General features: G+C 36.6%; 1 protein-coding gene across 1 annotated transcript in view; it reads left to right on the top strand.

The window, feature by feature from the left end:
- LOC121373102 (zinc finger protein 665-like) overlaps positions 1–25,022 on the top strand; it is a 31,664-nt gene extending 6,642 nt beyond the window's left edge. Inside the window, exons 2-5 of the mRNA XM_041499549.1 lie at positions 12,600–13,918; positions 15,168–15,195; positions 17,176–17,281; positions 24,673–25,022. Of these exons, the coding sequence (XP_041355483.1) occupies positions 12,758–13,918; positions 15,168–15,195; positions 17,176–17,281; positions 24,673–24,961 (1,584 nt within the window). The 5' untranslated portion in view covers positions 12,600–12,757 and the 3' untranslated portion in view covers positions 24,962–25,022. The remainder of the gene's footprint in view (positions 1–12,599; positions 13,919–15,167; positions 15,196–17,175; positions 17,282–24,672) is intronic.
- Positions 25,023–25,417: the final 395 nt, after the last annotated feature.

Raw genomic sequence — 25,417 nt, 5'->3', positions numbered from 1 at the left:
TTCATAAAAAAATCTTGGAAATTAGTGTGAATTGGTACAATCAGTTGGTCACTCCAGAAAGCCGCCCGGAAATGATATCTCCGGTCATACATTGGTGTTTTTACAGGTGGGGCACCTCATTAATTATGCGAGACAAATTTAATGGAGATCACTGTTTTACTGCAGCCAATCTTGTAGTTGATTGACGTTATCACCGACTGTCTACAACTGCTTTGTGGATCGGTTCTGTCAGTGTTATCAAAGGTGCGAAATGATAGGGATGATGAGGCCCCTTCTGAGACGTATACAGGTCCATCACACCTCACATGTAGAAACACCTTGGGATGGCAGTGTTTCCTGTACTGTTACTAGGTCACTGTGACCTGCTTTTGACGGTCTACTGCACATAACAGTAAATGCTTGTCCGGACCATATCTTGCATACGGATACATACAGGTCTATCAAACCTCACATGTAAGAACAAATTGGGATGGCATTGTGTCGTGTACCATTACTAGGTTACTACTTTTGATGGTCTATATACTTGTCCAGACCATATTTTGCATACAGGTCCATCAGACCTCACACGTAAGAACAAATTGGGATGGCACTGTGTCGTGTACCATTACTAGGTTACTGCTTTTGATGGTCTATATATGCTTGTCCAGACCATATTTTGCATACAGGTCCATCAAACCTCACATGTAAGAACAACTTGGGATGGCGTTGTGTCATGTACCATTACTAGGTTACTGCTTTTGATGGTCTATATGCTTGTCCAGACCATATTTTTAATACAGGTCCATCAAACCTCACATGTAAGAACAAATTGGGATGGCATTGTGTCGTGTACCATTACTAGGTTACTGCTTTTGATGGTCTATATATGCTTGTCCAGACCATATTTTGCATACAGGTCCATCACACCTCACATGTAAGAACAACTTGGGATGGCGTTGTGTCATGTATCATTACTAGGTTATACTGCTTTTGATGGTCTGTATGCTTGTCCAGACCATATTTTGCATACAGGTCCATCAAACCTCACATGTAAGAACAAACTGGGATGGCATTGTGTCGTGTACCATTACTAGGTTACTGCTTTTGATGGTCTATATACTTGTCCAGACCATATTTTGCATACAGGTCCATCAGACCTCACATGTAAGAACAAATTGGGATGGCACTGTGTCGTGTACCATTACTAGGTTACTGCTTTTGATGGTCTATATATGCTTGTCCAGACCATATTTTGCATACAGGTCCATCAAACCTCACATGTAAGAACAACTTGGGATGGCGTTGTGTCAATTACCATTACTAGGTTATACTGCTTTTGATTGTCTGTATGCTTGTCCAGACCATATTTTGCATACAGGTCCATCAGACCTCACATGTAAGAACAAATTGGGATGGCACTGTGTCGTGTACCATTACTAGGTTACTGCTTTTGATGGTCTATATATGCTTGTCCAGACCATATTTTGCATACAGGTCCATCAAACCTCACATGTAAGAACAACTTGGGATGGCGTTGTGTCATTTACCATTACTAGGTTATACTGCTTTTGATTGTCTGTATGCTTGTCCAGACCATATTTTGCATACAGGTCCATCAGACCTCACATGTAAGAACAAATTGGGATGGCACTGTGTCGTGTACCATTACTAGGTTACTGCTTTTGATGGTCTATATATGCTTGTCCAGACCATATTTTGCATACAGGTCCATCAAACCTCACATGTAAGAACAACTTGGGATGGCGTTGTGTCATGTACCATTACTAGGTTACTGCTTTTGATGGTCTATATGCTTGTCCAGACCATATTTTGCATACAGGTCCATCAAACCTCACATGTAAGAACAAATTGGGATGGCATTGTGTCGTGTACCATTACTAGGTTACTGCTTTTGATGGTCTATATATGCTTGTCCAGACCATATTTTGCATACAGGTCCATCAAACCTCACATGTAAGAACAACTTGGGATGGCGTTGTGTCATATACCATTACTAGGTTATACTGCTTTTGATGGTCTGTATGCTTGTCCAGACCATATTTTGCATACAGGTCCATCAAACCTCACATGTAAGAACAAATTGGGATGGCATTGTGTCGTGTACCATTACTAGGTTACTGCTTTTGATGGTCTATATACTTGTCCAGACCATATTTTGCATACAGGTCCATCAGACCTCACATGTAAGAACAAATTGGGATGGCATTGTGTCGTGTACCATTACTAGGTTACTGCTTTTGATGGTCTATATATGCTTGTCCAGACCATATTTTGCATACAGGTCCATCAAACCTCACATGTAAGAACAACTTGGGATGGCATTGTGTCGTGTACCATTACTAGGTTACTGCTTTTGATGGTCTATATGCATGTCCAGACCATATTTTGCATACAGGTCCATCAGACCTCACATGTAAGAACAACTTGGGATGGCATTGTGTCGTGTACCATTACTAGGTTACTGCTTTTGATGGTCTATATGCTTGTCCAGACCATATTTTGCATACAGGTCCATCAAACCTCACATGTAAGAACAATTTGGGATGGCATTGTGTCATGTACCATTACTAGGTTACTGCTTTTGATGGTCTATATGCTTGTCCAAACCATATTTTGCATACAGGTCCATCAAACCTCACATGTAAGAACAACTTGGGATGGCGTTGTGCCATGTACCATTACTAGGTTACTGCTTTTGATGGTCTATATGCTTGTCCAGACCATATTTTGCATACAGATACATACAGGTCCATGAAACCTTACATGTAAGAACAACTTGGGATGGTGTTGTGTCATGTACCATTACTAGGTTACTGCTTTTGATGGTCTATATGCTTGTCCAGACCATATTTTGCATACAGATACATACAGGTCCATCAAATCTCACACGTAAGAACAACTTGGGATGGCGTTGTGTCATGTACCATTACTAGGTTACTGCTTTTGATGATCTATATATGCTTGTCCAGACCATATTTTGCATACAGATACATACAGGTCCATCAAACCTCACACGTAAGAACAACTTGGGATGGCGTTGTGTCATGTACCATTACTAGGTTACTGCTTTTGATGGTCTATATGCTTGTCCAGACCATATTTTGCATACAGGTCCACCAGACCTCACATGTAAGAACAAATTGGGATGGCATTGTGTCGTGTACCATTACTAGGTTACTGCTTTTGATGGTCTATATGCTTGTCCAGACCATATTTTGCATACAGGTTCATCAAACCTCACATGTAAGAACAACTTGGGATGGCATTGTGTCATGTACCATTACTAGGTTACTGCTTTTGATGGTCTATATGCTTGTACAAACCATATTTTGCATACAGGTCCATCAAACCTCACATGTAAGAACAACTTGGGATGGCGTTGTGCCATGTACCATTACTAGGTTACTGCTTTTGATGGTCTATATGCTTGTCCAGACCATATTTTGCATACAGATACATACAGGTCCATCAAACCTTACATGTAAGAACAACTTGGAATGGTGTTGTGTCATGTACCATTACTAGGTTACTGCTTTTGATGGTCTATATGCTTGTCCAGACCATATTTTGCATACAGATACATACAGGTCCATCAAACCTCACATGTAAGAACAACTTGGGATGGCGTTGTGTTATGTACCATTACCAGGTTACTGCTTTTGATGGTCTATATGCTTGTCCAGACCATATTTTGCATACAGATGCCAGGGCTCGACCTTAGCAATAGCCCGGGTTGTTTTGGCTACCAATTTATCGCCTGCGATACCAGATGTCTAAACTCAGTAGTCCACCAGTCTACTAGATTTTCTTTTGCACATCCAGTTGCTCCACAATCAACAAGATACTTAAACACGTAAACCCCCCACCTAAAACAACATGTTGAAGTAAAATTATAGTATTTAGGTTTTTTAAAATTTATTAAAATTATGGGGCTACCAATTTTTTCTGAGGGCTACCAGATTTTATAACCTGGTAGACCAGTGGGCTACCACTGAAAAAAGTTACGGTCATGGCCTGGATGCGCACAGGACCATCACATGTAGGAAAAACTTGGTATGGTGGTGTGTCACATACTTTTATTGTGTCATTGTGACTTACTTTTTACGGTCTACTGCTCATAACAGTAAATGCTTATACGGACCATATCTTGCATACAGGACCATCAAACATCACATGTAAGAATGACTTGGTATGGCGGTGTGTCGCATACTATTACTAGATCACTGTGACCTACTTTTCACACTTTACTGCATGTAACAATAATTCCTTGTCCGGTCCAGGTCTTGCATACAGACAGGACCGTCAAACCTCACATGTAAGAACAAATTGGGATGGCGTTGTGTCGTGTACCATTACTAGGTCACTGCTTTTGACAGTCTATATGCTTGTCCAGACCATATTTTGCATGCAGATGCATACTGGACCATCAAACCTCACATGTAGGAACTACTTGGTATGGGGGTGTGTCGCATACTTTTACTGGGTCATTGTGACTTATTTTTCACGGTCTACTGCATATAACAGTAAATCCTTGTCTGGCCAATATCTTGCATACAGATGCATACAGGACCGTCAAACCTCATATGTAAGAACAAATTGGGTTGGCGTTGTGTCATGTATTATTACTAGGTCACTGTGACCTACTTTTCAAGGTCTACTGCACATAACAGTATATTCTTGGCTGGACCATATATTGCATACAGGACCATCAAACCTCATACTAGTTTGTAACAACAACATGGTATGGTGGTGTGTCGCATACTCTTACTAGGTCACTGTTATCTACTTTTTACTGTCTACTGCACATAACAGTAAATCCTTGTCCAGATCATATCTTACATACAGATGCATACAGGACCATCAAACCACATGTTGGAACAACTTTGGATGGTGGTTCCTTCATCCATTTGAGGGTGGGACGTACCCCAGTGGTAACATGCTTGCTCAATGCGCGGTCGGTCTGGGATCGAACCCCGTCGGTGGGCCCATTGGGGTATTTCTCGTTCCGGCCAGTGCACCACGACTGGTATATCAAAGGTCATACTATGTACTACCCTGTGTGCATATAAAAGATCCCTTGCTGCTAATTGAAAAGAGTAGCCCATGAAGTGGCAACAGCGGGTATCCTCTCTCAATATCTGTGTGGTCCTTAACCATATGTCTGATGCCATATAACCGCAAATCCTTGTCTGGACCATATCTTGCATACAGATGCATACAGGACCATCAAGCCTAACCTGTAGGAACAGCTTGGGATGGTGGTGTGTCGCGTACTATTTCTAGGTCACTGTGACCTACTTTTCATGGTCTACAGAACATAATGCTAAATGCTTGAACAGACCATATCTTGCATACAGGACCATCAAACCTCACATGTAAGAACAACTAGGGATGGTGGTGTGTCCTGTGCTATTACTAGGTCACTGTGACCTATTTTTTAACACTTTACTCAGGCATCGAAATAAGTCGAGAATGATCGTTCAGGTTACTGGGAGGTTACCACATGTAAGAAAAGTCGAGAATGGTGTTTCGTTCTCGACAAACACTTCAACAATGGTAGTTTCATTTCTGAATGTAAACCAGGCTGCGTGCCGGACTTCGTGTTTCAGTTTCTGGTAAGACATTGCATCGATGTGCAGTTAAAAGCAATAATAGTCATTCCGCATTTAAGCAGGGTCCACTAGATGAATTTGCTTCCAGATTTCGTAAGTCGTACCGATAACAGGAATTCAATTCTAACTTTCATATAGTTGTGGTAACCTATAGGTTATATTTTGTGGTAACCTGTAAATGGGTTACCAGGCACAATGCTCATTTCGATGCCTGTTTACTGTACATAACAGTAATTCCTTGTCCGGACCAGGTCTTACATACAGATATATACAGGACCATCAAACCTCACATGTAGGAACAACTTGGGATGGTGGTGTGTCGCATACTATTATTGGGTCATTGTGACTTACTTTTCACAGTCTACTGCACATAACAGTAAATCCTTGTTCAGACCATGGGTCTAATTCACTAAACTCTCGCAAGTTTGCGAGCTCGCAGTGCGATGCTAAAAGACTTGCAAAGAGGATGCTTTGTTGTCTAGCAGAGCCTAAAAGACCTTTGTGAATAAGACCCCATATTTTGCATATACAGATGCATACACTACCAGCAAACCTCACATGTAGGAACAATATGGGACAGCGGTGTGTCACTATGTCACTGTGACATACTTTTTATGATCTACTGCACATATAACAGTAAATCCTTGTCCGAACCATATCTTGCATACAGGACCATCAGACCTCACATGTAGGAACAACTTGGGATGGCGGTGTGTCCATACTATTACTAAGTCACTGTGACCTATGTTTCACAGTCTACTGCACATAACAGTAAATGCTTGTCCGGACCAGGTCTTACATACAGATATATACAGGACCATCAAACCTCACATGTAGGAACAACTTGGGATGGTGGTGTGTCGCATACTATTATTGGGTCATTGTGACTTACTTTTCACAGTCTACTGCACATAACAGTAAATCCTTGTTCAGACCATGGGTCTAATTCACTAAACTCTCGCAAGTTTGCGAGCTCGCAGTGCGATGCTAAAAGACTTGCAAAGAGGATGCTTTGTTGTCTAGCAGAGCCTAAAAGACCTTTGTGAATAAGACCCCATATTTTGCATATACAGATGCATACACTACCAGCAAACCTCACATGTAGGAACAATATGGGACAGCGGTGTGTCACTATGTCACTGTGACATACTTTTTATGATCTACTGCACATATAACAGTAAATCCTTGTCCGAACCATATCTTGCATACAGGACCATCAGACCTCACATGTAGGAACAACTTGGGATGGCGGTGTGTCCATACTATTACTAAGTCACTGTGACCTATGTTTCACAGTCTACTGCACATAACAGTAAATGCTTGTCCAGACCATATCTTGCATATACAGATGCATACATGACCAGCAAACCTCACATGTAGGAACAATATGGGATAGCAGTGTGTTACTATGTCACTGTGACATACTTTTCATGGTCTACTGCACATAACAGTAAATCCTTGTCCAGACCATATCTTGCATACAGGACCATCAGCCCTCACATGTAGGAACAACTTGGGATGGCTGTGTGTCTCGTACTATTATTAGGTCACTGTGACCTACTTGTCACACTTTACTGCACATAACAGTAATTCCTTTTGACAGTCTATATGCTTGTCCAGACCATATTTTGCATACTGGACCATCAAACCTCACATATAGGAACAACTTGGTATAGCGGTGTGTCGCATACTTTTACTGGGTCATTGTGACTTACTTTTCGCAGTCTACTGCACATAACAGTAAATGCTTATACGGACCATATCTTGCATACAGGACCATCAAACTTCACATGTAAGAACGATATGGTTTGCATGTGTGTCACGTACTACTACTAGATCACTGTGACCTACTTTTCACGGTTTACTGCACATAACAGTAAATCCTTGTCCGGACCATATAGATTGAATACAGGACCATCAGACCTCACATGTAGGAACAACTTGGGATGGCTGTGTGTCTCATACTATTACTACCGGTAGGTCACTGTGACCTACATGTATGTTTCACGGTCTACTGCACATAACAGTAAATGCTTCTCCAGGCAATATCTTTCATACAGGACCATTAAACCTCACATGTAAGAACAACTTGGGATGACGGTGTGTCGCATACTATTACTAGGTAACTGTGACCTACTTTTCATGCTTTACTGCACGTAACTGTAATTCCTTGTTTGGACCAGGTCCTGCATACAGATGCATACAGATGCATACAGGACCATCAGATCTCACATGTAGGAACAACTTGGTATGGCTCGTGTCGTATACTATTACTAGGTCACTGTGATCTACTTTTCATGGTCTACTGCACATAACACTAAATACTTGTCTGGACCACATCTTGCATAGGGACCAGCAAACCGTACATGTAGGAACAATTTGGGATAGGGGTGTGTCTTGTACTATTACTAGGTCATTGTGACCTACTTTTCACAGTCTACTGCACATAACAGTAAATCCTTGGCTGGACCATATCTTGCATATAGATGCATATAGGACCATCAAACCACATGTTGGAACAACTTAGGATGGTGGTTTGTCCAAAATACTACCCTGTCTGTGGGATGGTGCATATAAACGATCCCTTGCTACTAATCGAAAAGAGTAGCCCATGAAGTGGCAACAGCTGGTTTCCTCTCTCAGTATCTGTGTGGTTCTTAACCATATGTCTGACCCCATATAACAGTAAGTAAAATGTGTTGAGTGCATCGTTAAATAAAACATTTCTTTTTTCTTTCCATCCAATTGCAATTTCACATAATTACAATTGAACGATACCCGTAACATATTCATTAATATAGATATGGTTTTTCATCAAATTCCTGATGGGTGTATCATGTACCTCACTGGTACTCTTGTTGTTGTTGTTTTTCCCCCATTGTTTACACTTTATAGCTTGAATAAATTTACATCGGTATGTATATTGATGCCATGTATGGGTCACGGATAACTGGTGGCCAACTATTTTTTTTGGGGGGGGGGGGGGGGGGGGGGGGGTCACTTTCCATCACGATCGCACACAGTAACGTTTACTGGCCCGAATCCAAAAACCATTGGTCTCGGACATCGGGCCACCATATTGTAGAACCTTTGAGTAAATTTTGTCATACTGACCCTCCATGAATCTGAAGGGCGAACCTCAGAAGAGAAAATTAATCGAATTAAAAACATCTTCTTTCTACTTTTAGAAATGCTAACAAACAGTCTTCATATATGTAAAGGTCAATATATTGTTTATCAAATGTGTCAATGTGATTTATGTTGAGTATCCCTGTGCCATTTACTACAGTAATTTCGAGAAATGCTTTTATACTGTATGACTACTCGACAATTTCCAACTAAATGTGGTTTAGGGTCTCCACAAGACGTGGCAAAGTGCTCGCTTGATGTGCGGTCGGTTTAGGATCGATACCCGTTGGTGGGCCAGTTGGGTTATTTCTTATTCCAGCCAGTGCGCCATGACTGGTATATCAAAGGCTGCGGTATGTGCTATCCTGATTGTGGGATGGCACATATAAAAGATTCCTTGCTACTAATGTAAAAATGTAGCTTGTTTCTTCTCTAAGAATATATGTGAAAATTACCAAATGTATGACATCCAATAGCTGATTATTCATAAATCAGTGTGCTCAAGTGGTATCGTTAAACAAAGCAAACTTTAGCTTTCTTCCACACATAGAAAAATACAATGTGAATTAAAAAATTTTGGTCTTTCTGACCTGGGTGATGGGGCCACAGGGGGAAAATGTAACTAATTAACAACAACATCCAAATTATCTACTGCACGAAATGCTGTACCTAATAGCCTTCATGTATACATGTCAGTATATGGTTTATGTAAATTTCACTAATGTTGGGTTCCCTCTTTTTGCTTGGGTATGGGGGAAGTATACTAAATGCATTCAAACTATAGAGGGTGGGACTAGCCCAGTGTTAAGCATTCACTTGATGCACGGTCGGTCTAGGATCGATCCACAACTGGTTTAACAAAGGCCATGGTATGTACTATCCTGTCTGTGGGATGATGCACATAAAAGATCCCTTGCTGCTAATCGAAGAAAGTATCCCATGAAGTGGCGACAGCGGGTTTCCTCTCTCAATATATGTGTGATCCGTAACCATATGTCTGATGCCATATTACCGTAAATAAAATGTGTTGAGTGCGTCGTTAAATAAAACATTTCTTTCTTTCTTTCTATATGACCATTTCCTGCTAAATTTGGCGGGGATCATCCATGATCTACAAAGAAACAAAAATTATGAATTTGTTCATTCTGACTGCGCCCCCACCCCCCCACACACACACACTACATAAGCTTGGTAGATGAGGTCAATAATTTACTCATTTACCATTCACACCCATATAGGGTGTATACTACCAAATCAAATCATATAGACGACAACAGTAACGTGTGGCTAAAACTCCTACCCGCAGCGTATCAATCGACATAAACGTCACAGATATAAATACTACCACCCCTCACTCTTAAAGTGAATCAGAAAAAATTAGGGGTCAAGCTGCTCATTTCTGAGATAACGGGTAGTGTCTATGACTACCCTAGTTAAGCACAAAATTTGAGTACTTCTTTTATAGGTACACCATACATATTTCAAGCACAAGTCTACTTGACACAGTGGTACTAGATGAAATGAAATTGCTTTTTTTTTTTTTAACCTAGATGAAACTTTTGGTGTTTTTTTTTACAACCAACACACTCACATTTATCACCAATCACAGGACTTGTGGTGTTCACTTCTCTATCAAAAGTTTGGTACACCTCGAACTTTGACCCAGCCGGAAGTTATTTGGTTTAGTACTACCTACATGTATACTGATAACATAAATTTGTCAAAAAGTGTCCAGCTATGTGTCTTTAGTTACTTTATGACAACCACGATCTGGTGTATTCTGAAATAAACTGACAACCACATTGAAACTGTTGTTTCTACAGTGCAACCTAATATAATATACGCCCCATAAGGCATATATATTGCATACAGTTTTGTACAAATGCAATATGTCGTATTAAATAACAAAATGTTTTAAAATAAAACTCCTGAAGATATTTACTGTCAGTTGGGTGTGTGTACTTGAGTATATATGTAGAGACAACAAAGATAGAGTACCTCTACCCCTTTAAAGAATTTCATTAAAACACATTCACATAATTGACCCCTAGATTATGAAGACCTTGAAGGGCACATCAAAGAAATATCAGTATTGAAAAAAGTATACTGTCAGGAAGAAAACCCAAACATGACTACCTGTATGAAGTAATGACTTAATGTCCTGAACATTAGTGTTGGGAGGAAATCCTGTATGCTGGGTGTGGGTGTGGGTGTCTTCAAGTTACCAGGTGTGGCAATTTTAAATCCATCGGCCATGCTGATTTTCATAATGAACCATCAAAATCATTGGCAGCCACCAATTTTCCTGACTATATTTTATTTATAGCCTACTGTAGTTGGAGGTTTTAACAGTTGTGATATCTGGAATTATCATGCAGCTTTCACACATTTATTTTGATTAATTACTGAAAAAAACCACCTATTTCTAAATGACATAATTACCTGAACATCTATTTTCTTGCATTATTTTCTAATCCAGATGAATACAATATGTATAATATTGGATGTATTCCTACAATCTGTAATCCAGCATTTTATTTAGCTAGTAACATTGGGTAATACAGCTTTAACAATTAAATAAATTATCAACTTAATCAAAGGCAGATAATCAAATCTGAACAAAATCGGTTCTGAATCTAGTATAAACTCAAAATGCTCTTCATGAGATCAAACTAAGTGATTATTAAAAAAAAAAATTGATCTGGAGATCTAAATATATGTTTAACAAGCTTAGTATTATGTATAAATAAGAACAGAAGGCACAATAGTGACAACAAATTTAATTATGTTTTTGGTAAAGTTTTCTTCAAATTTACTTAAATTGAAGTTTGCATAAAACTACAAATTTGTCTAAAATATAACATAGCACCTTATAAATGTCAAAATGACAATAAAAATCAAGTTCTTTATAAATGTGAGTTTTCATAATTTCATACATGAAAAATTAACTGTTAATGGAAACTAAAGACATCAGCCCACTATTGGCACATGCTATTTTTAATATAAAAATAAATTGCTATTAAAATCTTAGTTCATGTTGTCTATACATAATACCATATTTAAGAGCAGTTGTACATGACAAATCAAATACCACGTAAAAAGAAATTATTGAAATCTTTACAGTATGAAATATAGGCCAAAACCAACCTTTCCTCAGTGCTAACTTTCATACAAACTTCATTCAGAGCCATGTACTGTGATTATTGTCAAGGTCAAGGTCATTGTGAACTAGCAAGGTCGAGTGTAGGCTAATTAATCAACCAGTATAGTTTAATTAAATAAAAGACAAAATCATAATAATTTTTTTATTATGCACGGAATATGTGCTATAGGATGTATACTACCAAATCGGATCCCATGTGGCTAAAACTCCTACCCGCAGCCTATCAATCGACATATACGCCACAGATACAAATACTACCACCCCTCACCCTTAAAGTGAATCAGAAAAAAATGGGGGTCAAGCTGCTTATTTTTGAGATAACGGTAGGGTCTATGACTACCCTAGTTCTGCACAAAATTCAAATACCTTTTTGTTTTACAGGTACCCCATACATGTTTCAAGTACAAGGCTACATGACACAGTGGTACTAGATGAAATCAAATTACATATTTTGTTTACTCAAATTAAACTGGTTTTTTTACAACCAACACACTCACATTTATCACCAGTCACAGGACTTGTGGTGTTCACTTCTCTATCAAAAGTTGGGTGCACCTTGAACTTTGACCCAGCTGTACTACTTATTCTTTATGCACACGTGAAACCAAACCCCAAACCCAGTATATTCATACCAATTCTCTATATTCCAGTCTTAGGTTCTGTTTGACTGATTCATATTTCATTCTCCATTTCAGTTTTATAATTGCATCCATATAGTAAACATATGAATGTTTATTCCTTCTTGATATGAATGAAGCTCTCCAAAGAAAACAATATATTCAGATGATTGCTGGACTCAAAGTGGAGGTGTGTTTGCAAAACGTCAACTGAAGACCTGCATCTGAAGACCAGCATGTCGTTCAGTGATAAATCACGTTTCCAATGTGAAATCTGCTCAAAGAGTTGTAAAGCCAAGTCTTATCTAGAAACACACATGCGTGTTCATACTGGTGAAAAACCTTTCAGCTGTGGAATGTGCATAAAGGATTTCTCAACCAAGAGTAACATTATAAGACACATGCAGATCCACATCGGTGAAAAACCTTTCAGGTGTGGAATGTGTTTAAGGGATTTCTCAGCGAAGAGGAGCATTATAACACATATGCAGATCCACACTGGAGAAAAACCTTTCAGATGTATGACATGCTTCGAACGTTTTCCCTTGTTGTCTTACCTAAAACAGCATATGTTGATTCATACTGGTGAGACACCTTTCAAATGTGCAGTGTGCACAAAATATTTTTCACATAGTTACATTTTGAAACAGCATATGTTGATTCATACTGGGGAGAAACCTTTCAAATGTGATGTGTGCACAAAATGTTTTTTGCGTGGTTCCAACTTGAAACAACATAAGTTGATTCATACTGGCGAGAAACCTTTCAAATGTGAAGTTTGCACAAAATGTTTTACACAGAGATCCAGGTTGAAACAACATGTGTTGATTCATACTGGTGAGACAACTTTCAAATGTGAAGTGTGCAATAAATGTTTTGCAAATAATTCCTTCTTGAAACGGCATATTTTGATTCATAATGGGCAGAAACCTTTTGAATGTGCAGTTTGCAAAAAATGTTTTCCATATAATTCCTTCTTGAAACGACATATGTTGATTCATAATGGTGAGAAACCTTTCAAATGTGAAGTGTGCACAAAAGGTTTTATGTATGGTTCCAACTTGAAACAACATATGTTGCTTCATACTGGCGAAAAACCTTTCAAATGTGAAACATGCAAAAAATGTTTTACACATAGTTCATGGTTGAAACAGCATATGCTGGTTCATACTGGGGAGAAACCTTTCAAATGTGAAGTGTGCACAAAATGTTTTACATATGGTTCCAACTTAAAACAACATATGTTGATTCATACTGGTGAGACACCTTTCAAATGTGAAGTGTGCACAAAATGTTTTACACAGAGATCCAGCTTGAAACAACATATGTCGGTTCATACTGCAGGGAACATTCTGTTCACTATTGCGTCGCGAATCGCTATGCAAGATTCAGAGATTGCGACACAATTTTAAAATGAATCGCGTAATTTCGTGATACATATGTTTGATATTATTCAATTTTGAAGGTCGTCCTTTAGGCTTAACCACCAAGAACATGTTAAATAGATCTGGGAACAGATATCCCCGTACTACCAATGTCCCATTTTCTTAGTTTTTCCCGGCATCTTTTCTTTATTGTTAAGTTACTCCTCCGATTATGACCAACACTTACAGTTATTATACAGCTGTTCAGATAACTACCCGGCGTTAGACATAATAATAAGGATGTAGCTGCTGTTTGCAATTGGTTATATTTATTTAGGGGCCGTGTAAAAAATGAAATGAAAACGTATTATTTATTGGGATATTTTATTAATATTATATCGGTCGTTCTTATAAATTGAAGTTTTATAATATACCCTGAAATAAAAATAAGTTTTATAATCGAATTCGGTTGATGGATTCCCATAATTTAAATAACCTCCATGATTCTGCGGCATAGCGTCTTACGATCATTCTTATTGTCATCCAGTGTTGTTAAATGGCGAATATTCTTTTGAAATAAGTAAGTTTAGACATGGCTTTTTAAAAAAAAATTTTTTATCAAGATCCAAACAGTACTGATATTACATCCCACATTGGATCCCTACCACGAACATTGTTCATACAGTGCAATGTGTTGGAAGTTTGAAATAACCCCTTAATTAATCATTTATGGTTTTAACTACCCATGGTAAAGTAAACAGAAAAAAAGAGAGTTGGTAATCATCTCCAAATGTAGCGATTGTCATTAGTCAGTACAGTACAGGAACTAAAAAATAGAAACCCTCAACATATTAAATAAATATAATAGACCTAAATTATATATTCTCTACTTCAACATGGCAATATTCTTCTCCGGGGCAGTCTCCACGAAGTAATAAAAAAGATATTTTTGAAATTTAGAATTTGTGATTTTGTAAAATTAAATTTTAAAATTTAAATCTAAATCTAAATTTAACATTGAAAATGTTAAAGTCAATCTTCTTCTAAAGAGTTGGTTGGATAGTTTGAAATTAAGTATAATGATTCTCAGGAGCAGTTTTTACAAACTAGTACAGAGATATTTTGGAAATTTTGAATTTTTATTTTATTAAATTAAACACAATTAAATTAAAAAAAAAAAAAAAAAAAATTAAGTTTTCCAAGTCTACCTCTCTAAAGTTTGAAATTTAAAAGACAAATAAAAAATTTAACATTCAAAATTTGAAATTCTATCTTATTGTAGAGTTTTTATCTGGTGGTGCTGAAACTTGGTACTTTAAGATAGCATGTAAATAGTTCTACACTTTGTAAAAATGTTGGCTTTGGGACCTATGTTCATGTATACCACTGAGTAATTACGATTTTGTATAATTTGTCTTCAAGCTGAATCGGATCAAATATATACAGACAACCTTATTCCTATATAATAGAAATCAGTATGTAAACGCTGAACAGCTGCTAAATAACCATTCCTCTTCAGTGACCATAATTTTTTCAATGGTATATATATATATATATATATATATATATATATATATATATATATATATATATATACTATATATATATATATACCGAGGGGTTGGTGCCAGAACCACTTATCTCCTTTCCACTTCAATCTGAGAAAACTTTAAATTGCACATATATGCACTGGCGTATCCGGGTAGCCAGGGATTGGGCACAAGAGGACCTTGCCTTCTCGAATATACCTCTTTTTTCACAATACCAACTTTTATAATGCATGTCACCCCATAAAATGTGTAAAAGCAGTGTCCTCTATCTCCACTTCACCCCCAGTAAACAATCCTGGCTACCCTAATATATATATATATATATATATATATATATATATATATATATCTATATATATATATATATATATATATATATAATCAGCATCAGCATGCAATAAACAATCCTGGCTACCCTAATATATATATATATATATATATATATTTATAATCAACATGCAATGATTCCTAGCAAAAGCGCATTTTCGTAGGTTTTAAAAAAATGCACAAAAATCTCATCGTGTTTAAGATGTTTGCATGTAACATAGGTCAGATGTTACTGAAACAATGTTTAGAAGTTATATGTAATAAAAACTTACTAAAATAATATGACATCAGCAAATAATTAACACAATTCTACTGTCTCCTAATTCATTTTGTTGAGTACATTTTAAATATGCAAGTAATACTACTACAGGTACCTATGTTGAAACCAAAATCTATTGATTGATATACTTTAAATTGCACATATATGCACTGGCGTATCCGGGTAGCCAGGAATTGGGCGCAAGAGGACCTTGCCTTCTCGAATATACCTCTTTTTTCACAGTACCAACTTTTATAATGCATGTCACCCCATAAAATGTGTAAATGCAGTGTCCTCTATCTCCACTCCAGTGCATATATATATATATGCCCCGTTAGGGTTTGACTAGTTGGATATTGGCATGAATGGGAAAGAAATATTTAATGGTACACCAGCACATATTTTTAATGCCTTCTAGCCTATACTTGAACAGACAAAAACGATTCCTAATGAAACTCGTCATTTTATTGACACTGGTATTCAAACGTGTTACTCTTAGTAATACACTGTAGGCGAAAAGCAAATGGTCAATAGTCAAATTCACAAAATTAGATTTCATTGTTGATAATGTAAACATTTTGTAATAAAACATTTATCTGATAAAAACAATGTATCAATTTACTCAGGCAACACATATAACGTGTGGTACCTTGCATTTTATTTTACCAGCAAAACGTAGGGTGTCACGTGGCATTTGAGATAAAATAAATGTGTTAAATATAAATCCCCAATTTTGTTGAAAGTAAAGTTTGTATTTTTAAATTTTGTCTTCAACAAATTTCAACTTCAGGTGAACTGTAGATGCATTGCAATTGTACATTAAATGGAATTAATTTATTGGGATAGTTTTAACATGGTATGTACACAAATATTTCACAAACTGCGTGCTAATTATTAGAGTGATTATAAAAGTGTTTTGGTCATGTTGGATTTTGGTTTTATGTTCTACTTGTAGTATTATTAGCACCAGTGTACAGTACACACAGGAGAAGGGCTGGTAGGTATTTTACTATGGCTAGTGAATTGTTAAAATCACCTATTCCATGTCCATATTCAGTGCATTGGGTTTTTTTTTTTAAATCCTCAAACTTAGGTGGTTTGTGCTTGTGGATAGTTGTGTATCATGTTTTAACTGTTATTTTTGTTTCTCTAAGAATTCAATATGGTGAAGGTGGGACGGTGTGTGTTTCCCGTGATCGTGACTATGTGCATCTACAAAACAAAATTGCCTATAGCACAGCACAACTCGAAACGAATCTGGCAAGTGATGTCTTGAAATCTGAGCTGGATTATTATCACATCTTAAGCCATTGTCTTTCCGCAACGTTAATTTTCAATCCAGACCCCGGCAACCTGATCTGGAAGTTGTTTAAACCATAGTTATCATATGTCCTCTCTGTGAGGTATTTCGACACTTGGTCTGTAAAATGCAAAAGGAAGATTGTTACCGACATAGTGGCTGCTTCAGCAAAACAAGGTATCATTTATATGCACTTCCCCATTGACAAGAAAGTACATACCACAATCTTTTAATGTACCAGTCCTGGGCACTGGTTGAAGTAAGATAAAAAGCGTTGGGTCCACTAAGGGCGATCAATCGTATATCCCATCGCATCTACCTGTACCACTGAACTATGCTGACATGGGTGATATACTGCATGCATGTACAGGAATGAACTACTCTACTAGTCTTATCATATATAAATTGGAAATACGTTGCTGTAGATTAAAAATAACACATTTTCAGGTATAGTTTCATGTTTTGATTGTCAATCTTTTGAAAACATTTTAATTTGTTAATTGAATAAAGATTGTTGATTAAAATATTTGATAAACAGTGAATGCCATTAAATACAATAAGACCAGGTGTAAAAAATATCTAAATACAATTTAATGCATTCGTCATCAGCATTGATCTGGTGCGTGATTAAGTATAATGTTTGTCTAATGTGCTCGTAGAATGATATACATGTACACACACACATTTTATTTAAACACACTATAGCAGTAACCACTTTGTTATAATGACCAGAGATCCCTATTCATTGAAACATCTGAAATGTTACAATTATTCCAGTTAATGTAGTAATATCTAGATATTTTAGCCCAGAAAATATGAATGTGCATACATTTCAACTACTACAATGAACAATATTTATTATTAGTATACATATTTATTTTATTTCATTTATATAAAGGGGTCGCTTCTTCTAACCAATTAGTAATATGAACTACCATGAACTGACTTCGATTTAAAGAAAAATACTTGACCTTTATCTACTAATTTATGTTCAACTGTATGTTAAATATTATATAATGTCTATAAAATATACAATGACTAGAAAAGTTACAATCCTGTGATGATGCCTTTGAAATAATATAAACTAATTTCCCTCTATGCTAAGTAAATTAAAATATTTTATTGGCTATTGTCATAAAACATTTATCATCTTTGGGCCGACATCCTTTTTACAATAAACAATTCCCAGGCATTTTTAACTTTAAATTGCAACTTAAATTTATTTTTTATATATTCAAATTGTCTACAAAATACAGACATAGCTATATCATAATTTTTAACTAAGGTTGTTGCATATGGGAGCCATGTTTTAAAAAAAAGAAAGAAAGGAACTTTATATTTAATGACACACTTGACACAACTACATGTATGTGGTGTCAGACATGTGGTTAATGACCACACATATATTTTAGAGAAGAAACTATGGGCAACTATCTTTAATATATGCATCATCCCACAGACAGGATAGTACATATCATGGTCTGTAACACCAGTTGTGAAGCACTGGCTGGAACGAGAAATAGTCCAATGATTCCACTAACAGGGATCGATCCTAGACTGACCGTACACCAGGCCAGCACTTTACTACTGGGCTACGTCCTTTCTCCGGCAAATTAATTTAATTATATTATTTTTAATACACATAGTAACTATTCAGACTAAAGTAAGGGAAAACAGCTTTCCTGTTTAATTAGTTTCTCTGTCTGTTCAGTTAATATTTTCTTAACTGCGTGTTTCTTCTGTTAAACTATTTACATAACCAGCATTTATTCAGCAACTAGTTAACAACAGACACATTTTACCACATTCCAGATATCTAAGAACTAAACACTTCCAGCCGCCCCGCCCCCCCCCCCCCCCCCCCCCCCCCCCCCCCATTGTCTGCAGTCTATCTCAGATTATCACAAACGGACCGGCCATCGTGGTGCGTGAACAGTTAATTCTAGCTACCTCAACCAGAGTTGTTATTTCTTTGTAAGCCAAAACACCCAGCTTACATAAAACACCATCGCTGGATGTAAACACTTAGAGCTAGCATTGTAGCACCTATGATTCAATCTTCTCAGACAGTTTACAGCCCACCACAATCCAGTGTTGTAAACTGACGCGTTATGTCTGTCAGCTATGGGTGATACTACAAAATTCTAGAGAGATAGAATAAGGTAGTGCTGAAAACATGGTTTTTGCCTTGTGTGGAAATGAACATAAAAGATAATTGGCTTGGGTTCTGTTCTATAAAAGCATAAATAAATGATTGGTTTGAATGAGGCAGTGTGAAATGATAGTACACCTTCCCATGATGCTGACAAGGTGATTAACTCATTTTTGTATAATTCACTATATAATGCGTCCTGGCACTAACCCCTCGATATATATATATATATATAAATATATATATATCATAGATTTTTAATTGGATAATTCTTTACAAATGAATGGTTTATCATTTACTATCGTGACAAAATTGAAAATTAAATAGCGGTGCTCTCTAGGCTGATTGTTTTTAAATTGCCTAATTATTGTGTAACTAGGGACACAACTATTTATATATAATTATGTATATATATGAAATATAAAGGGTTTTTTTTTAACAGTACCTACGTTTACATACATTTGTGTGTGAGTTAGTGACCGTGTGTGTGTGTGTGTCAAAGTCTTTTCTGTTTTGTTTCTTCTTTTTTATTATTTTAAAAATATATATATATATATATTATTGGTTTATTTATTTATTTATTTATTTATACTTATTATCTTGACTCCTCTTCGCTAACCTAGACTGACATAAACCATGACAGTTTTTTTATTATTACATTTATAAACCATTGTGGTATTATTTGTCTTGTTTTGTTTATATGATTTGTATAGTTTACATATATTTATATGAAAGTTATACTTAAAATCTAATAATTATGTCATGTGCTGGTGCTGTCCACGACTCATGTTTTTTCCTCAGCATGAGTTGTTTGTCATGTAAATGAGGGACTGGAATAAATATATATATTTTTTTAAATAAAATAAATAAATAAAATAATAATAATAAAAAAAGTAACTATTTTGTCAATCTGGTCAGCTATTCCATAATATTTATTGGAATTCGATAGATAAATCAGTAAATTTTATACTGTAGTTGATTTATTTGTTGAACGTTGATGTCACACAGCAAGCGAAGTTCAAGCAACTTTATTTTTGAAAATGGCGACAAACAAGAGAATAATAAGTATGACTTACCACATTATGTACATCAAACATGTCTGAACCAAAACCTCGCTACACAAAATTAGTAATCGCTAATCAATTTTCATATTGATTAGCGACTCAATAATCAAAATTTTGAAAACAAAATGTTCCCTGTACTGGCGAGAAACATTTCAATGTGAAATATACAACAAAAAAAGTATAAAAATATTTTTTTATAAACACCCCCACACACACACCAAAAAATATAAAATAAAATAATATAATAATTAAAAAACAATAAAAAACAACAACTCCATGGGCGTACATAGGAGGGGGGGCGGTCGATGGGTTCGACCCCTGAAATCGCTTTTTTTATAATTTAATATATCTGACATTGATATCTGATATTATTATATTTACTTAACATAGAAATAAATATATGCCCAATATCTCTGCGATCTATTTTGGAACCCCACTTTTCAAAATCCTATGTATTGGAACCCCCCTTCTCAAAATCCTATGTATTGGAACCCCCCTTCTCAAAATCCTATGTACGCCCATGAACTCACGTTTGTTGGAAAATGGTTGCAATAAACCTACAAAACTGGTGAGCAATATTTTAAATGTGAAGTTGTTGAATTGCTTTTAAACTGAAAATTCAGGACTCGACATTTGCAGTAGTTGGTGTGTTTCAAACTGTTGGTGACCAAAATCTCCGACCTACTAGATGCTGAAAGCCGGTATGTTTTCAATCAATATTTTATTTGCAATATCATTGCAGAAAATATTCTATTGATTAATTGTATACATATATGTGTATTCTGTGAACTGCATTCAGGGCTGTTTTTGGAGAATAAAAGTCTTGTATTTTCTTGTCTTGTCTTGCCTACTTTTGAGGAAAGTCTTGTATTTCCTTGTCTTTCCTTTTGTATCTTTTGTTTCTTCAATATCTAATTTTAGTCATCAAACAGGATCTGTTGGTGGTAAAAATGACAACGGCAGCAAACTCAGGACAATTTATGTAATTAGCAGGTAATGGGAAGCCCATCTGAAGATGCCAACCCCCGTCAGTGGGCCATTCTCATTCCAGCCAGTGCACCACTGGCTAGACAAGGAAAATAGCCTAATGAGCTTGAGCGAGTACAAACATTAGTATCACAACAAACACATTGTTTATACAGATACTGATATTCTAAACAGGAACATTTCTTTAATATCTAATTTTAGTTATCAAATAGGATCTGTTGGTGGTAAAAATGTTACAACGGCAGCAAACTCAGGATAGTCCCTTTAATAAGACAGTTTATGTAATTAGCGGGTAATGGGAAGCCTATCTGAAGATACAGATCCCCGTCCGTGGGCCATTTGGCTATTTCTCGTTTCAACCACTGCACCACGACTGGCGTATCAAACGCCGTGGTATGTGCTATCCTGTCTATTGGACGATCAATATAAAATATCCCTTACTGCTTAATATTAATGAAAAAAATGTAGTGGGTTTCTTCTCTAAGACTATTCGTCAAAATTATCAATTGTCTGACATCCAATAGCCTATTATTAATAAATCAATGTGCTCTAGTGGTGTCATTAAATAATACAATCTATCTGAAGATGCTGACAAGACCAAACATAATTTTCAAGACTAGATGTCTTGACAGGCATAGAATGATAAATACATGTGTTTTTATTATGCCAATTGATTGTCCGCATTGTTTTATCGGATTGAGTAAACAGTCTTTCACACCATGTATTCAATCAATCCCTACTCCCATGATAATAGCTGTCCGCACTGAGTATGATCCGAACAGCAGGTCAGATTCGTGTGATTATTTCCGCTTTCTTTGTGTTAACACGGAGTTATTTTTCTGTTGATGGATTCAGTTTATTTGTGTAATGTGTTGTATTGTGCGATTATAAACACATAGCAACGATTCAGTATCAGGTTAGTACGCTGAAAAATGCATGATGATGTATACGCATGAGTTTTTTTTTTTTTTTTTTTTATATATATATATATATATATATACAGAAACCGATATTTAATTTCCGGCTATACTTGTATACTGATAACCAAAATGAAACGCTGATTCGGACTGAGTGGAAGGAAGGAATGTTTTATTTAAGACGCACTCAACACATTTTTTTTACGGTTATATGGTGTTAGACATGGTTAAGGACCACACATATATTGAGAGAGGAAACCCGCTGTCGCCACTTCATGGACTACTTTTCGAGTAGCAGCAAGGGATCCTTTATATGGACCATCCCACAGGCAGGGTAGTACATACCACGGCCTTTGGTACGCCAGTCGTGGTGCACTGGCTAAAACGAGAAATAGCCCAATGGAATGCCACATCAGACATTTGAAAATTAACCCATATTGTAAGATGAATAGACCGCATCGACGGCTGTTCATCTTCCCGAGTTAAACATGGCTGATATGAGACTAGTTTAGTTACTTGTGTTTAACGACACCACCAGGCAGTGTTCGAAATAAGCACTTGTCCGTTTGTCCCGACAAGTGAAAATTTACTCGGACAGGCATAATTTACCATAGTGGTTATCCGGCGGACAAGTAGATTTTTTTTTTGTTTTTTTAAAAACAGTATCATAATTTTTAGCAATGGTTGTACTTAAAAAACCAAACAAAAAACCCACAACGAAATCAGCGGTGTCTCATCGCGATATGTTATACAAATATGGTTGTTTGAGAGTTAAATAAACATTGCCTTGATAACACATGACAATAGTCTTAGCTCGTGAATATTCGGAATACCTTCGAGTTACGATTGAGTTCCGAATTTTATGAAATATTTTTTTTACAAATAATTGTGTATAACAAAACAAAATTACGATCTATCAACAAAACGGTGAAAAGGCGGGATAAGCACGATCGCGTGGTTTCTGTTGATTTGTTATCAGAACAAGTCTTGAATTAAAATATGGCTTGTCTCCCCACCATAGAGGTTGTTAACATCCCCCACTCCAGATTTCGTTCCTACGGGCCTAAATAAGCGTCTAGTCATGGACGTTTCATGGTACAAATGTGTCATATGCCAATCTTTGATAAACAAAAAATTAATATTAAGAGTAAGCATTTCTGTGTTGAAGCAGTGCGATGTAGTACGTTTTAAAATGCATATCTAAAGGTGTGTTTTTTTCTTCTATTTTTTTTTACCATATCATGCACAAGTCAGATGTTTATTGGGCACAAAGTGGAGTCACGGCTGGAAAACTTCAACTGAAGACCTGCATCTGAAAACAACATGTCGCTCAGGGATAAATCACGTTTCCAATGTCAAGACTGCTCAAGACGTTATAAACGCAAGTCTCTTCTAGAAATACACATGCGTGTTCATACTGGTGAAAGGCCTTTCAGGTGTGGAATGTGTTTAAAGGATTTTTCAACCAAGAGTAACATTAAAACGCACATGAAGATCCACAGTGGACAAATAAAATTCAAATCTGTGCTGTGTTCCAATGGTTTTTCCTCGAGCTCTTACTTACAACAACATGTGATGATTCATACTGGTGAGAAAGTATTCAAACGTGAGCTGTGCGGAGAGAGTTTTATAACTACCACCCTTTTGAAACGACACGTATCTGGTCACACTGATAAAAAACCTTTAAAATGTGATGTGTGCAGAAAGTCTTTTAAAAACAATGCCTATTTCAAACAACATATGTTGATTTGTACTGGTGAAAACTATTTCAGATGTGAAGTGTGCAAACAATGTTTTACAAGTAGATACTATTTGAAAAAGCATATGTTGAATCATACTGGTGAGAACCCGTTCAAATGTGAAGTATGTAAAAAATGTTTTACACAGAATTCCAGCTTAAAACAACATAGATTGATTCATACTGGTCAGAGACCTTTCAAATGTGAAGAGTGCAATAAATCGTTTATGTACCATTCACATTTGAAATACCATAGTTTGGTTCATACTGGTGAAGAGTCGAGATTCAAATGTGAAGTGTGCACAAAATGTTTTATACACGGGTTCGCCTTGAAACAGCATATGTTGATTCATACTGGCGAGAAACCTTTCAAATGTGAAGTGTGCAACAAATCTTTTAAGCACCATTCCCATTTGAAAAAACATATGTTGGTTCATACTCCTGAAGACTCAAGTTTCAGATGTGAAGTATGCACAAAATGTTTTATGCACAGGTCCGATTTGAAACATCATATAGTGATTCATACTGGCGAGAAACCTTTCAAATGTGAAGTGTGCACAACATGGTTTAGGCACAGTTGCAATTTAAAACAGCATATGTTGATTCATACTGGTGAGAAACCTTTCAAATGTGAAGTGTGCACAAAATGTTTTAGACAGAGTTCTACCTTGAAACAACACATGTTGATTCATACTGGTGAGAAACCTTTCAAATGTGAATTGTGCTCAAAATGTTTTTCACAGTGTTCCAGCTTGAAAAAGCACAAAAAGGTTCATATGTAGTTCCATCTTTAAAAAACCAAAAAACATATGTTGACTCATACTGGTAAGAAACCTTTCAAATGTGAAGTGTTACTACTTGATAAAACAAATCGGCCTCGGTGGCATCGTGGTTAGGCCGTCGGTCTACAGGCTGGTAGATGTTGGATTCGGATCCCAGTCGAGGCATGTGATTTTTAATCCAGATACTGACTCCAAAGCCTGAGTGAGTGCTCCGCAAAGCTCAATGGGTAGGTGTAAACCACTTGCATCGACCAGTGATCCATAACTGGTTCAACAAAGGCCATGGTTTGTGCTATCCTGCCTATCCAAACCCTGAGTGAGTGTTCCGCAAGGCTCAATGGGTAGGTGCAAACCACTTGCACCGACCAGTGATCCATAACTGGTTCAACAAAGGCCATGGTTTGTGCTATCCTGCCTGTCGGAAGCAGAAATAAAAGATCCCTTGCTGGCTGTCGT

The sequence above is a fragment of the Gigantopelta aegis genome, chromosome 5, assembly GCF_016097555.1.
Source record: "Gigantopelta aegis isolate Gae_Host chromosome 5, Gae_host_genome, whole genome shotgun sequence".
Lineage (NCBI taxonomy): Eukaryota > Metazoa > Mollusca > Gastropoda > Neomphalida > Peltospiridae > Gigantopelta > Gigantopelta aegis.
This window is presented reverse-complemented; position numbering and strand designations above follow the sequence as displayed.